The 15,338-nt window shown below is 41.6% G+C and overlaps 1 protein-coding gene across 2 annotated transcripts; it reads left to right on the top strand.

Moving 5' to 3' along the window:
* Window positions 1–160: 160 nt before the first annotated feature.
* On the top strand, window positions 161–13,976 carry LOC147141394 (dipeptidyl peptidase 9-like). 2 transcript variants are annotated; one of them, XM_086043810.1, is made up of 21 exons: window positions 161–347; window positions 2,046–2,127; window positions 3,322–3,560; window positions 3,768–3,880; window positions 4,496–4,669; window positions 4,942–5,110; window positions 5,307–5,417; window positions 5,556–5,684; window positions 5,775–5,836; window positions 5,921–6,021; window positions 7,061–7,238; window positions 7,772–7,931; window positions 8,071–8,150; window positions 8,380–8,532; window positions 8,634–8,769; window positions 9,795–9,940; window positions 10,664–10,810; window positions 10,910–11,062; window positions 11,734–11,876; window positions 12,016–12,127; window positions 13,043–13,976. In XM_086043810.1, the coding sequence occupies exons 2-21, from the start codon at window positions 2,072–2,074 to the stop codon at window positions 13,133–13,135; spliced, it is 2,655 nt and encodes an 884-aa protein (XP_085899936.1). In that variant the 5' UTR covers window positions 161–347; window positions 2,046–2,071; the 3' UTR covers window positions 13,136–13,976. The 2 variants fall into 2 exon arrangements, with proteins under 2 accessions (XP_085899936.1, XP_085899935.1); XM_086043809.1 differs by having other exon boundaries at window positions 162–347; window positions 4,939–5,110.
* Window positions 13,977–15,338: the final 1,362 nt, after the last annotated feature.

Here is a 15,338-nt window from a genome sequence, read left to right as displayed (position 1 = left end):
TAGACTGAGTGGCAAGCTGTTTAAACAAAACATTTTTTTTCCCTAATGCCGCTCAGTACTTCGAAGAATTGTTGCGCCATAGCAAAGCTGCAGAATGAAGAGTCAAGCGTGGATTAGTGACGCCAACACCGATGACCCCATCGGGAGTGGCACAGTGCAATCCTGAAAGTGTCCCGGGTGTGTACAGCACAATTCCGAGCAAGGGTTCCGCCCGCTTTCCGCTGTGGAAGCAAGCTACATTTTTGTGTGGCCACTCTGGGAAATGGCTACAACCTTTATCTGTCGCAAAATATTGACAACCAGCTAGTAAAGCCTCCTACTCGGTATAACAAACAACGGGTAGTTTGGTAAGTAATTCCATTTATTTGGGTTTGTTTCGCACGGAGGGTGTACGTTTTTTTTTTTTTTTTTTTAACGCAAACCCGAAACCGCTAGCATTAGCTATCGGCCAGCTAGCTTGGAGCTAAATTAACGGTAGCAATCGTTAGCAGGATAGCTTCGGAGCGCAAATGACAGAAAAGAACAATGATGTCAAATTCAAAGAAAAAAGGATTTATCCACTCTCTACTCTGCCCGAAAACCAAGTTCGGGTTTTACCAGCCGCTGCCAGATTAATTTTACCGTTGCGTGTGGCAAATGTTCAACACCGGGATCTGAATTGACCGGTGCTCCCGATGTGTCAGTAAATAAAACCACAGAACAAAGATCTATTGTCGACAGCTTCTTCCCAACATCAGCATAATTGCTGGAATTTCGTTTCACGCCACCAATAAAGTTTACCCGTTGGCTACATAAATATTTTGTTATATGTCAAGAACAAAGATCCGGAGATTTACAATTATGAGTAATCTCGTTTGTTGTTCCCGGTTTATGTCATCCATATTAACCACAATACTGAATGTCACATCGCTTAGAAAGTGACTTGATCATACTTTGTGAACTAATAGTACTGTTGTACAGAGTACAAAGATAGATAAACAGATTTTACATTCATTCTATGTTCCTTTTATAGACAACCGGTGACAGTTCCTCCAAGTTTGCACTGTCATAACCTCCTAGCACAGTGATTCGTAATGTTCCAAGTAACGACCATCATAAAATGAAACAGCATAATTTGCTTGTTCATAAAAAAACTAGGTGGACGTTTTATTTGTCAAAGTGGTGTTCCAACCACCGCTTCTTAAATGTCGTTACCCTGGGTCCCGCACTTTGCAACCCATTTTTACACAAGTTACGAACAATAAAGAAAACGTGTGATACAAAAACACCCTCTGAAAACACATGTACTGTACATTTTATTTTTTAAATGCTTCAAATGACTTTAACACACCGCCTAAAGCATATTCATAGCCATGACATTTGTTATACAGAGACTGAGCTGCACTGCATTTGTTTACAGCGTAAACTAGTGGCTGGAGTGCGCAGTAAATTCACTTCCTGTCACTCTTATCATTATCACACTTTATCTCTTTGAACTGTGGGCATGTGGTAGTAGATTTAATATTGATGTTATAAAATAATATAATCTGATCCACTATGCACAGTTTGCACATTTAGTTGAGTAATTGTTTTGTGTTCAAACTTTGAGAACCACTGTCCTAACACAATCATAAATGGACCTCTTCTCCAGAGTATAAAGTACATTTTCCCTTCGTCAGTTTTCCTCACACTAATCCCTTACCCTACTCCGATTATAAAGGAAGGAATGTGGAGAATTGCATGGACACTGTACTTTGGTTCTAACAGAGCTGAAGACAAATATTGTAGTCTCCTCCAAAAGATAACAAACATTACTCCTAACTTCAACATTTGCTGCTTCTAAGCCTCTGTGCTGCATAACGTCTCGGTGAAGGGTTTACTTTGTGCCACTCATTTTTCTTCAGGGCATGTTGTTTGGACAGATGCATCAGGAAACAAACACGGGGGGGGGGGGGGGAAACTATTTTTAAAGCTTGACTTATCTGCTGGGAAAAAGCAGACAATTGTGTGATTGTGAACACTATTTGAGGAATTTCACCGCTGTACCTGCTGATCACATGTTGCAGGCTTCGAGAGGCGCGTTGACCGGTGAATGCATAGTGTCAAGAAGGTCAAGCTTTGCGAGACTAAAGAGGGTATCTGGAAAAGGTATAGTTTCTCATTTCACTGATGCTGATGAAACTAAATGTTGGTCTAGTCTAACTGATGTAGTTACAGTGGAACCTCCAAAGGGAAACACTCCAAATGTTGGATAATTCGGTGTTCAATTAAGTTTACTGTAAATATTAGGGAGATTTGATACTACTTTTTTTCAGATCAATAACTAGGAGGAATACCGAACTCTTGGAGACTCACTGATACTGATACCAAGTAACCGATACCACTCACACCTATGATACATAAAATTTCGATTAAACCAATGACATCGTTTTAAAGAAATCACTTTGATTTTTTTCGGACAAAAGGCACAACAGTCACTCTGCAATTTTGAATTCAAATTCAAAATAAAACACACATGACTCACTCTGAATTAGGATCCGTTTGTAATAAATTATAACAAAAGTGCAAAACAAAACTGACAACTCCCAGAGTTTTAATCTTAGTTCAAGATTATGCGAATTGTTCATTTAATGTTTTCAACCTACTCAAAATAAGAAAAAATATTAAATGGATTCAAGATAAAATAGAAAAAATACAACCATCCAGTGGAAAAATACTATTCATAATATAAAAAAAAAATTGGTATGTACAAGTTCAAAAAAGTAGGCAACAGACGAGTATAGCACCAGTTATAATAGACACAGGTAAGTAAAAATGCTGTATTGCCTGTACTGCATTCGACAAATAGACCCCGTAAATGCACTGAATTATAACATTCTACTGTGTCTTTCGATGAAAGCAGATAAATGTGTAAATTAAGTAGATACATGTAGTACCGTAAAATACCGTAAGTCATTATATCACCCAAACTGAGTTAGCGAATGTTCGTACTAGCAACACGCCAATAATGCACTCTAAGAAATAATATAAACATTTTAAACAGAAATGGCATCTTAATGGACACGTTCTGTCAGCCATGCTTCTTAATAGTAGACTGGCCACAAGGTGGCGCCAGCGACAGATATCGGCGACTGCTATTGGTAAATATCAATGACGTAGACAGTTCAATTTTGCCAAGCAGATGCAACGCATAAAAAGAGGTTTCACGGTGGTGGTGGCAGCTTCACCCTGGAACAAAAAAAAAAAAAAAAAAGGAGGAAGTTCCACTGCGATTACAAAGAGGAAGTGAGTTGAAAGTTGTTTCGGTCCACTAATCCTCTGTATGCAATGTTCAACGTTCAGCTGTGTTACAGTTAGGATGACGGCTGTGGACGGCCTATCCGACAGCACGGAGGTGGTGGACATGGAGGACGTGCCCTCCCAGTTCTTTGTGGAGAAACACTCGTGGGAGGGACTCCGTGACATCATCCATTGTAGCAGGAAGTACTCGGGCATGATCGCCAACAAGGCTCCCCATGACTTCCAGTTTGTGCAGAAGAAGGATGAAAATGCGCCCCATTCCCACCGGTTATACTACCTCGGTAGGTTACATGAAGTTTTTGACACGGGCTTCACTTGCTCCCTTTCGCTTTCATTTTGACCTCTTCGACCCCAAGTCACGTTTTTTTTCTACCCTGTGCAGCACAAATGGGGTTTCATGACATGACAGCAACGCCATCGTGAAATTTCTCCTCGTCTCTGGTTTTAGTTCAAGGTGTCTTTTGTGTCTTTTTCCGTGCGTTTATCAGGAATGCCTTATGGAAGCAGAGAGAACTCTTTGCTCTACTCAGAAATCCCAAAGAAGATCCGCAAAGAGGCTCTCCTAGTCTTGTCGTGGAAACAAATGCTGGATCATTTCCAGGTGAGTTTCCACTATTTTTGCTTAGTGTGGCATCAGCTGCAATCCTGATATGGTGGATTATATATATATTTTTAATAAATACAAATAACACTCTGCAATATTGCGCTTTATTAAAAACATACGGTACTGACATAATAGACTGTAAAGAAAGTAAACATTTTTTGCCACATTTTTTGCTTCAATTTAATGGATGTTGTGCAGCTCCTTCTGGTGTTCAGGAAGACAGTGATATTATTTCCTCTTTGTAGAGGATAAAGAATATATGCCTGTCAAGTATTGTTGCATTATCCCTGCCTTAGCACTGCATCGCCAATGCGTTTCATTAGCCTGTCTATGGCATTTCCCATCGCGCGTTAGCATTAAGCTAGCAGACTTTAATGTGGTTGTTTTAAGTACACAACGTGATATTTTTTCTTCTTAACTGGGAGTGGCAATGAACAGCTTTGAAGCCGCCTTATGGAAGAATCGTACACTATTTGCCGAACTGCTGCTTGCTGTGAAATGAGTAGGCTTGAGTTCACTGCTACCGCGCAGCGCTCGTATCTCAATTTTTTTTTTTTTTCCTTTTTCATTTCCGCGCGTGGATGTTAATTGAGCATTTGCTTTTGCCTGAAGGCGACGCCACACCAAGGGGCCTACTCACGAGAGGAAGAACTGCTGAGGGAGCGCAAACGCCTCGGAGCGTTTGGAATCACCTCTTATGACTACCACACACAGACGGGCCTGTTCCTCTTCCAGGCTAGCAATAGCCTGTTTTACTGTCGGGACGGAGGCAACAACGGCTTCATTGTGAGTAGACTGCCGTTTTAAATGCTCTTCAATGAATCCCCCCTGTAGGATGTTTCGGTCTGGTTTGAGGGATTCAAGAAGCATGCGCCCTGGCCTCGATTGTCCGGTTCAACTTGCGGCAAATCTTGTCTGCTCGGTGCAAAATGAACGTGGCAGTGTTCCGTATCTGTTCGTTTATGTTCAGACTAAAATATATATATATATATATATATATTTTTTTTTTTTTTCCATTCAAATATCCCTCTTCTCTTCCTGTCTTCTGGTTTTAGCAGTCCGCTCCTGTAAAGCCTGTGGAGATCAAGACCCAGTGCTCGGGCACCCGAATGGATCCAAAGATCTGCCCGGGAAACCCCGACTTCATAGCCTTCATTAACAACAATGACCTGTGGATAGCTAACATCAAGACTGGGGAGGAAAAGAGACTCACCTACTGTCATAAAGGTGTGAAGATGTACAATTGCAGTCCGTTTTGTTTACGGCACGACCAGCGTTTGGATAAAAAAAAAAAGAAAAATTATGATGGGTACCAAGCGTCCATGTTTGTTTAATACTTTAAGGCTTCTTGGCAAATTAAAATGTCAGGAAAAGCTCTATTGGAACAACAGAAATGTATAACAAAAAAAAAACTATTTTCCAGGTGTGGATAATGTCAAAGAAGACCCCAAGTCGGCAGGCGTAGCAACATTTGTCATCCAAGAAGAGTTTGATCGTTTTACTGGCTACTGGTGGAACCCCTCCGCAGAGGAAGGTCAGCACATACAAACTCAAACCGACAAATTTTTATGCTGCCCTTTCGGAAAATTGCTCCGCATACATCCATTGTTGTTTCACCTTTGTTGTATTTTTTAAGCTAATTTGCTGTGTATACGCCCCCCCCCCCCCCCAGACTCAAGTGGGGGGAAAACAGTGTGTCTGCTGTATGAGGAGGTAGATGAAACGGAAGTGGAAATTATCCATGTGCCATCTCCAGCTCTGGAAGAGCGCAAAGCGGATGCGTACAGATACCCCCGCACAGGTTACTGCAGTCATACGCACAGTTTTGCAGTACACCACTAAACCTGTATTCACTGCTACTTAACGGAACCGTTTACTTTGGGATGTCTAGGTAGCAAGAATCCACAGGCCACACTTAAACTGGCGGAGATCAAGACAGACCATCAAGGAAGAGTGAGTCAGACATGACTTGTCTTTTCTCGTCAATGGCATTATCACCGCACACTCCTGACAGTGCGTATGTGCGCGTGTTTGCAGATTGTGAGCATGCAAGATAAAGGGCTGGTCGTCCCCTTCACCTCCTTATTCCCAGGGACGGAATACATCGCCAGGGTAGGATGGACAAGTGACGGCAAATAGTAGGTGTTGATTCCGTTACGGCAGTTAGCGTGATACATGGGCTCCCTCTAGTGGTACATGAAAGAATCACTGCTGGAAGGCAGGTCCGTTGCCTTCAAAGCGGAAGTCAACCCAATCTTTTTTTTGTTTGTTTTAAGAATATGTTCTATGAAGGCCCACTAGTTGAAACACTTTATTCTGATGAATATTGCGTTTGTGGAGTGAGAGTTATTAATCCAGACGTTTTTGGCCAGCTCTGGGGGCGGCCATTTTGTCTCATAAATCGACTGAAAATGACATCACACACCCTTCAGGGCTCAAATAACGAGCAATCATGGCTCAGCTTCAGAAAACAGGTCAGCTGTGATCGGTCGTCACCTGAGCCCTGAGCAGTTGTGATGTCATTTTCAGTGGACAGCAAGTGGCAAAATGGCCGCCCCCAGAGATGGCTAAAAAGGGCTGGATTTTGCTGCTTAGCTCCTATTCCACAAACGCAATAGTCATCAGAATGCCTTGTTTCAACTAGTAGGCCTGCATAGAACATCATCTTGAAAGAAATGTTTGGGTCCACTTCCGCTTTAAGTTAAATATTTAATATTTAAGAACTGTTCATTTTGAATGTTGATTTAGGTACTTTTTTTTTTAATGTGCACTACGGTTTATTGGAATCCTTATTTCAGTGCATTTTTTCAAATTCCTCTCAGCACAATGTTCATGTTCAAACTGCATAATGTTACAGCGGTTTACAATCATGTGAAATATACTTTTAAGGTCTTATTGTATTTTAATGTTGATCACGATGGTAGTACTTGCGCAGCAAAGTTTTTTTTTTTTTTTTTTTGGGTGGTCCTTGGTATGAAAAATTTGAGAACGTCTGTACAGTCATTATTTTGGTAAAAAGTGAAACACATGGAGTCATTACACACAGAAATGTTTTTAGTTTGTATAACTTTGAGACATTTGCGACAACAATGTCAGCCTGCTATGAATACATTGGATGAAAACAAACCCTTTGATGATCAAGAAATCATTTGAACACCGTATGCTCCTCCTTCCTAGCGGCTGGGCAGTTTTGCTGGACCGCAGTCAGAGGAAATTGCAGCTAGTCCTGCTACCTCCGTCTCTCTTCATCCCGATTACAGACGACCCAGCTCAGAGGCAGGCCAGTTTGGAGGGAGTCCCCGTTAACACGCAACCGTATATCATCTACGAAGAGACCACCGACGTCTGGATTAATGTACGTCCTTCCTGTATTTATGCATGCCCTATACCTTCTATATGTTTTAAAAAAAAACATTTTTAAGACTGAACAAAAATAGCACCTGCAATAAATTGATAGTAGTCATTCGAGCTGCGGCTAGTGGATATCTTTTTGGGATCAATGATCTACTATTTATCCCACCGATTAATTGGATGGATTGATTTTGCGTTGTTCACAAAGTATTATTGGGGTTGCCGTCTTCACGTTTTGCGCTATGATATCGGTGACTATTTGAGTTATTCGATTCATCGTTTTAGACCTGATAGTAGCAACGTTTTCCCCAAAATTAGTCCGTCAAAATGCTGTGTCCGGTTGGAATGGCCATTTCAACCTGAGTACAAGGCATTAAGAATTTTGAAAACCGGATGATGGGCTCTGGAGAAATTGAGATTTTGTATTGGTCTTTTTGGGCGACATTTTTGCGCGATACCGCTTTATCGACAATCCGGTCAATAATACACTTGTTTGCAAATTAATCGTTTGTGCTTTTTTTTTTCCCCCCCCCCTAGGTCCATGACATATTTTATCCATTTGTTCAAACATCGGATGAAGAGTTGAGTTTCATTTGGATCAATGAGTCTAAAATGGGTTTCAGTCATCTGTATAAAATCACATCCCTGTTACAACCCAGCTGCTACAAGTGGACAGAGGATTACCAGCACACAGAAGGTCAGGATGAGCGCTGTTGATAGTTGTTAAGCCGAGAACCTTTTTATTGAAAAGGTTATTTTTCTTCATGAACCTTTTTTTTTTCTTCATGAATGACATTTTGGAATGCCATGCTGATTCTTCGATCCTTTTCCAACAGGACAATTTAAATGTGCAATCAAGGAGGAAGTTGCATTGACTAGCGGAGAATGGGAAGTGCTTGCCAGACATGGGTCCAAGGTACGACAACATACCTCTTGGTTTGATACGTACAATTTATACATTCATTTTTTTTTCTTCTTTTCTTCAGACAATGAGGTCTTTATTTAGCTAAATAAAGGAGATCAACAAAAACCTCGTTGTCTGAAGAAAAGAAAAAAGCGAATTATCGGACACATGAGACGGCGAGATGATCTCATTGAATTGTACATGTTTGATTGCCTGAACCTCTCCACCTGACCTTTATTAGATCTGGGTGAATGAGATTACAAAGTTGGTGTATTTCCAAGGCACCAGAGACACTCCCCTGGAGCATCACCTCTACGTGGTCAGCTATGACTCGCCCGGAGACGTGGTCAGACTCACCAAGCCTGGCTTTTCTCATAGCTGCTCCGTTAGTCAAGTAAGATGCGTTACTGTCAATGTCGACCCTAGTTGGTGGCGGTGGTCGGATGTTGTTGTCTACATGACTTCCTCTGCCGTGTCTCCCCTCTCGCTCGGCAGAACTTTGACTTTTTCGTCAGCCACTACAGTAACGTGAGTACGCCTCCCTGCGTCCACGTCTACAAGTTGACCGGCTCGGAAGGTGATCCGTCGCACATGGCGCCTGAAGTCTGGGCCAGCATGATGGAGTCGCCGGGTAAATGATAGACTCTCTTTCAACTTTGTCAACCTCTTCCAGAAACCTCAACTTTTCCATGTACTTTATGATGTCACAGCTAATAAATAGGGATGAATCGAAAATCGATTTAAACTGATTAGAATATGCATCGATGCAAAAAAAAAAAATTGCAATCGATGAATCGAATTGAGTGAATCGTTACATCCCTGAAGAATCATTGTGAGAACTTTTTTTTTTTTTTTTTATTCAGTGACCAGGATGACATTGAATAAATATCCTTTCGGTGTTTTGTTGTGGCACGCAGCCATATTTTCACTTCTGTTTTCCTTTGTGCTGTTTCCAATTTAGTGGTTGCAGCTTGTCTATGGTGCGCTCTATAGACAGAATTAAATACAGTCTGAGGATGACATTTTCTTCAATAGCTTTTCCGGTCAAGTGTGAAGGTCGCCTGCCGGTTTGTGCCTTTTAATTTTGGCGCAATCACGAGAACCGGGACAAAGTGTAGTCGGGATCTTGATTATATCAAGGACTTTGCTAGGCTATTTTTAGTCCCTCCAGACAATTCTGACCATTTAGATAGAGTGCTTTGTGTCAAAGTTGATGTTCATGTAATTCACAGAGACAGGGAGAAACAGCTTTGGTCTCAGTGTGTGGATTCGCAAATGTTTGGGTTTGGGAGTCCGTTATGTCTGTTCAACTACCTGGAAACTTTAGTCACATCACAATTATAGAAACCGTCAAGACAATACATCAGTACAATCAAATCAAAGCAACTACCAAAATGAAACTTAACAAGTTCCACATCAGAGAATTTTCTAATCGATTGATGTAAAAATATGACATGATAAGAATGAAATACATCAGGCTTATTAGAGATTCCAAACGTATTACTGTGCGCGGATCGCTAAAGACGTGTTTTGCTAGTCGAACTGCCAACCAGGTGACAGAAAAATGCAGCTGGCCCTCTGAGGCGGATTTCAAATGACAGCTTTGTTGCGTAAGACAGAAGCAGACGCTTGACGAGGCATTGGTGTGTCTGCCAGGTTGCCCAGGAGATTACAACCCGCCCGAGATTTTCGACTTTCCCGGCAAGTCTGGCTTCCAGCTTTATGGGATGGTTTACAAGCCTCACAACCTGCAGCCCGGCAGGAAGCATCCCACTGTTCTCTTTGTGTATGGAGGCCCACAGGTTGGTGTCACCAAGTGTTCTTTGCCCCGGCCATGCTGTGTTGTTTTGGCAAGTGACTTTCGGATTCACACTGTGTGGCACCTACAGTACCTGCGGTCCTTACCGTAAATTTGCGATAGACCGATTATCGGCGCCGATATTCGATATTTTGATGAATGTCGGTGTCGGCCTTTTTTAAAAAAAAAAAAAAAAAAAATCTGATAGATGATAATAAATCAATTTAAAACTGTGTTAACTTCAAGGAACTATTTTTTTTTGCATTTTCAGTTCATTTTATAAGAGATTCTACTGACAGCACTCTGCACCTTTTGTTTTTGTTTAAAATCGAAAACAAAGACAAGTGAAATTTTAACATTTAGAAATTTTGGAGAGCTTTATTTACTGTTGAAAACTATAAGGAGCGGTTGTTTAAGTTTTCATTTCACTTTTTTTAAGACATGCTGAGCTCCCTGGACTTAATTCAAATTTGACAACGATTTTGCAAATGTGAAATATTGTTCAATAAGCATGCTTAACGACGTTCCGGCAAAGTTAAGAGTTTTATTTATTTTATTTTTTTAGATTTTGACGCCAATATTTTCGTTTTTACTGAAAAAGAAGATCCGCTCCAAGTATCGTTTATCGGCCTCCTTGACTACTAATAATCGGCATCGTATCGGTCCTGGAAAAAAACATGGGTCGATCGCTACTGTAAATCTGTTGTTGATCCTTTTGTTTTCTCAGGTGCAGTTGGTTAACAACTCCTTCAAGGGGATGAAGTACCTCCGCCTGAACACGCTGGCCTCACTGGGCTACGCTGTAGTTGTCATTGATGGGAGGGGGTCTTGTCAGAGGGGCCTTGAATTTGAAGGCGCACTCAAAAACAAAATGGTAACCTGATTTTTTTTAAATGACTCTTTTCGGTCTGCCAATGTCGTTCGTTGCCGTGCGTGTCAGTTGAAGGACCACACTGTGGATTGTTGTCGGCAGGGTCAAGTGGAGATCGAAGACCAGGTGGAGGGCCTTCAGTATGTGGCCGAGAAGTTCAACTTTGTGGACCTTAGCCGCGTGGCCATCCATGGTTGGTCCTACGGCGGCTTCCTCTCTCTCATGGGCCTCATCCAGCGACCGAACGTATTCAAGGTTAGCGGGCCTAAACGTTTTGTGTTTACCTTTAGGTTTAAAAAAACCAAAAAAAAAAACCACTGAAACACAAATGATTGTCTATAGGTTTGAAGTGCCACACTGGAAAAAAAAAAAAAGATTTAAGTCGTACGAGACAGCCACATCATCAACAATAATAGTTCCATGATGATAGCAACAACGACCATCTGAAGTAATCATACCAGTAATTTGTTCATTGGCCACTTTGTTCTGCGAGCATTGTTGTTGTGACTTTCTCTTGTGAATTTTGCCATTTTGAGTAAAAAGTACTGCAGCACTGGACAGTGCTTTCAAAAGTTTAAAAAAAAAGGTCAAATTAAGTTAACCTGTAAAGGTTGTAGTCAGTTCCAGGGTCATGCTGAGATTTCACCCGAAATTGTGAGTAGTGAATGTTAGAAGAGTTGTAGTTTCCATTCCTGCCCACAAGATGTCAGTGTTCGACAAGGCATAGAAAGACTGGAAACCCCGTTAAAGAAAGAGAGCAAAGAGTTGAAGCTGAGCACCAGCAAATAAACGACCCTGCCCTTGCGTAACATCACGCCGTGCTACACATTTCCATTTTCCTAAATTTTAGGTACTTCGTGATCCTACGCGTTTTATTTTCGTCGCTGTACCAGACCACCGCATGACGGCATTCGCACCTCTGTCAGTTGGCCATTGCAGGTGCTCCGGTGACTGTGTGGATGGCGTACGACACGGGCTACACGGAACGCTACATGGACGTGCCCGAGAACAACCAGCAGGGCTACGAGGAAGGCTCTGTGGCTCTGCACGTGGACAAGCTGCCCAGCGAGTGGGTTGGATTTGAGCACGCCATTCCTTTTGACCTTTTCACGTTCGCTGGCTTGCTATGATGGCCTGAGGAATCGACGTGGCTGTGAATCAAGCCGGCACGCGGAGGTCGACGGTATTCATTGTTAATGTCGTTGCAGGCCCAACCGTTTGCTGATTCTTCATGGATTTCTCGATGAAAATGTGCACTTTTTCCACACCAATTTCTTGGTGTCACAGATCATCCGTGCTGGGAAGCCCTATCAACTTCAGGTTACTGTCACACACACACGTTGACCATAGAACAATAGTGAATTATGTTTGAAAGAAACGCTCACTTTTGACCATTATGAGTATTTATAGTACAAATATAATACGATTGTATTTGTAATGAGATGCAGTTATATCAAAGTTGGCCATTTTGACCAGTCATGGCTCAGCTTCAGAAAAGAGGTGAGCCGTGATTGGTCGTTATCTCAGCCCTGAGCCACTTCGATGACATCTTGTCTGAAGTTCGATGACATCATCTTGAAGTGACAAAATGGCCGCCCCCTGAGCTAGCTAAAAAAACGGGTGGATTCCTCCTATTCCACAAACGCAACATGACCGTATTTTCCGGACTATAAGCCGCGACCTTTTTCCTAGGTTTGGAACCATTTTGGTTTTTGGCCTCGCGGGAACTTGACGCCAGCTGTCCCCTAACCATCCCGTTTTAACCGTAGTGTAAACGTAGCATAACAAGGAGCTAAAAGGCAAACTTCACTTTGGAATTGACCAAATGACAGTCCTGGTTTAATCACAATTGTTATTTAAATAGTGCTCTTCATTTCGCTATTTGCATTTTGACGCCCCCACACCTAACAATTTGGCCACTTGAGCGTAGTGTCAAAAGTTGACATCAGCAGGCTACAACAGACAGACACAGAAGTGGACGCCCTTGCTTATGTCTGTGGATCAAACACCTTTTTGTGAATTCTCCCATTCAGTTCCCTGTTAGAGAAAAAGAAAGTAGTGCAAAAAAAAGTCATGAACCACTGAACAGCTGCCCATGCGCATGTACGTGGAAAATATCAACCCAACACCCCGACAGTTTCTGTTGGCTTGCAAAGGTTTTGACAGGATGCGCTCAGCACTTCTTTGAAAGACGCGAGGTCACGTCAATAGTTTTGCTTTCTATCTACATTGCAGGTGTACCCCAATGAGCGGCACAGTATCCGCTGCCCGGAGTCTGGAGAACACTACGAGATAATGCTGTTGCACTTTCTACAACAATACCTCTGAAAGGATTCAAAATGTCCTCCCTCCGGCTCAGCGCCCAAACTGGACGCACGCTGTCTGTCCGCCTTCTCGGATCACAAACGTACACTAAAATCCCGTTGACCCCCCCCCCCCCCCCCCCATTTGTCCGTTGCCGTTTCACTCGTTTTCTCTCCTCTGTGTGCAGTGTGTGCTATAGTTGCCCAGCACAGAGATTTGCTGAACAAAGACAAGGACATTGGGAATAGTACGTGCAGACTGTGTCACACGGAGTTATCATGTTCACCCGCGTCTTCTCCTCCCTCCTTATCCTTCTTGCCCGCTTTGAAATTGTGCGTTTTACCCACTTGTGTCAGTAGTAGGAAAGAGGTTACAGTTCACGGATGTTAAAATGGAAATTGACATACCTAGTTGCACAGTACATAATATATGTGTTAAATACAGTTTATTGCAGGCGAGCAGAAATCTCCATACAAAATGTGAGTCGGTGTACGTAACAATGAAGAATTGGAAGAAAGGCTCTTCCCGTGTCCACTTGTTTTAAGTGTGTTTAAAATAAAATATTTTTATGGATTTTTATTATTATTTTTAATGAAAGTTGACCGAGGCCAACTCATTGCTTGTTTTCTGTCCCCTTACATTGCATTGTTCAAGATATCCGCTTGCCTTCTAACACGTAATTTATATTTGCCAAAGTACCTCTTGACCACGATCATGCCGGTATTTGCTTTTTTTTTTCTTCGTTTTTTTTTTTTTTTGTACTGCAATACAGCCGACAGAAGGTTGAGCACTGGAGGCTTACAACATCTTTGTACCACCAGAATACAATTTGTACATGACAAATAAATGGATGAATCAATCGCAAGCTTTCTTCTGTTGCGTCGAACTGAATTGATTGTATTGACACTTGACCTAGCCTACCTCGGTGAACGTCTGTTCAGAAAATGGCTCAGCAGCACTCGATCGACATCGCAGATGTTTGTTCTTTTGTGAAGAGGACAGTCGCCTTGGCAACCTGTTGCTCGTCGGGGCGCTGACATGTAAATGCAGGCAATCTGCTGCCCTTTTATATGTAAGCTGCATGCTACTCGGAGAGAGAGAACCATCACCTGGCAGGGGGTCTCAGACTCGGCCACTTTTATAGTCAAGCTGAAACAAACGACCAAGGCGTTTTTTGTGAAAAAAAAATTAAAGCGACCATGTATTGTAAGGTGATTTTTGTGAAAAAAAGAAAAAAAAAAACGACCATGTATAGGAAGGCGTTTTTTGGCCCAAAAAGCGACCATGTATAGGCATTTTTTTGTGAAAAAAAATGACCATGTATAGTAAGGTGTTTTTTGTGAAAAAAAAAACAAAAAACGACCATGTATAGGAAGCCGCGTTTTTTTGTGAATAAAAACAAAACGACCATGTATAGGAAGGCTTTTTTTGGCCTAAAAAATGACCATGTATAGTAAGGCGTTTTTTTTGTTTTGTTTTTTTTAAGTGAGGCGTTTTTTGTGAAAAAAAAAAAGACCATGTATAGTAAGGTGTTTTTCATGAAAAAAACAAAAAAAACGACCATTTATAGAAGGTGTTTTTTGGGAAAAAAAAAACCGTAATGTATGGTAAGGCGTTTTGGGGGGGAAAAAAACGACCATGTATAAATAGTAAAAAAAAACAAAAAAAAAAGACAACCAAGGCTGCATCGAACATATTAATGTAAAGAAAAATTCTCACAAAACTTACAGTACATTTGCATGTGGTCAACTGATTTTTTAAAATTTGATTGAATTTACGATTTTATTTATGTCCAATCCAATACATTTAAACTACAGCACGATGCAATTTAGTTGGAGCTCCTTGTTGCTCAAAGTGAAACCTAATCGCGTTTTCCGGAGCACGGTGCTCTCCGGTTTCTTTTGCCAGATTCGACCGCGTGACAGCCTGGACTTGTTGGATGATTAATAGCCCTGTCGAAATAGCAGTCAGTGTTAGCACAAAAACATTTAGGCTTCTTCAATTCAGCAAAAACTATCCGAAAAAGAAAAAGCCTACTAGAACATGTCAAATTTATTTGGGGGTACATCGGAAACATTTTAAACCGTGGCAGGTGTGTGTACTGACGTTTGAATGAGGTTGCTGACCAAAGACGCATCGTGAGTGTCCACACTTGTGCAGCCATTATTTGAGTTGTTCATTTGTACTTCCCCTCTCGAAATAAAATCTACAGAATAATATCATATTG

This window comes from Filicampus tigris, chromosome 10, assembly GCF_054856515.1.
Source record: "Filicampus tigris isolate MCC_2025a chromosome 10, RoL_Ftig_1.0, whole genome shotgun sequence".
NCBI classification, from domain to species: Eukaryota; Metazoa; Chordata; class Actinopteri; order Syngnathiformes; family Syngnathidae; genus Filicampus; species Filicampus tigris.
Note: the sequence above shows the minus strand (reverse complement) of the source record. Positions and strands in the feature narration are given on the sequence as shown.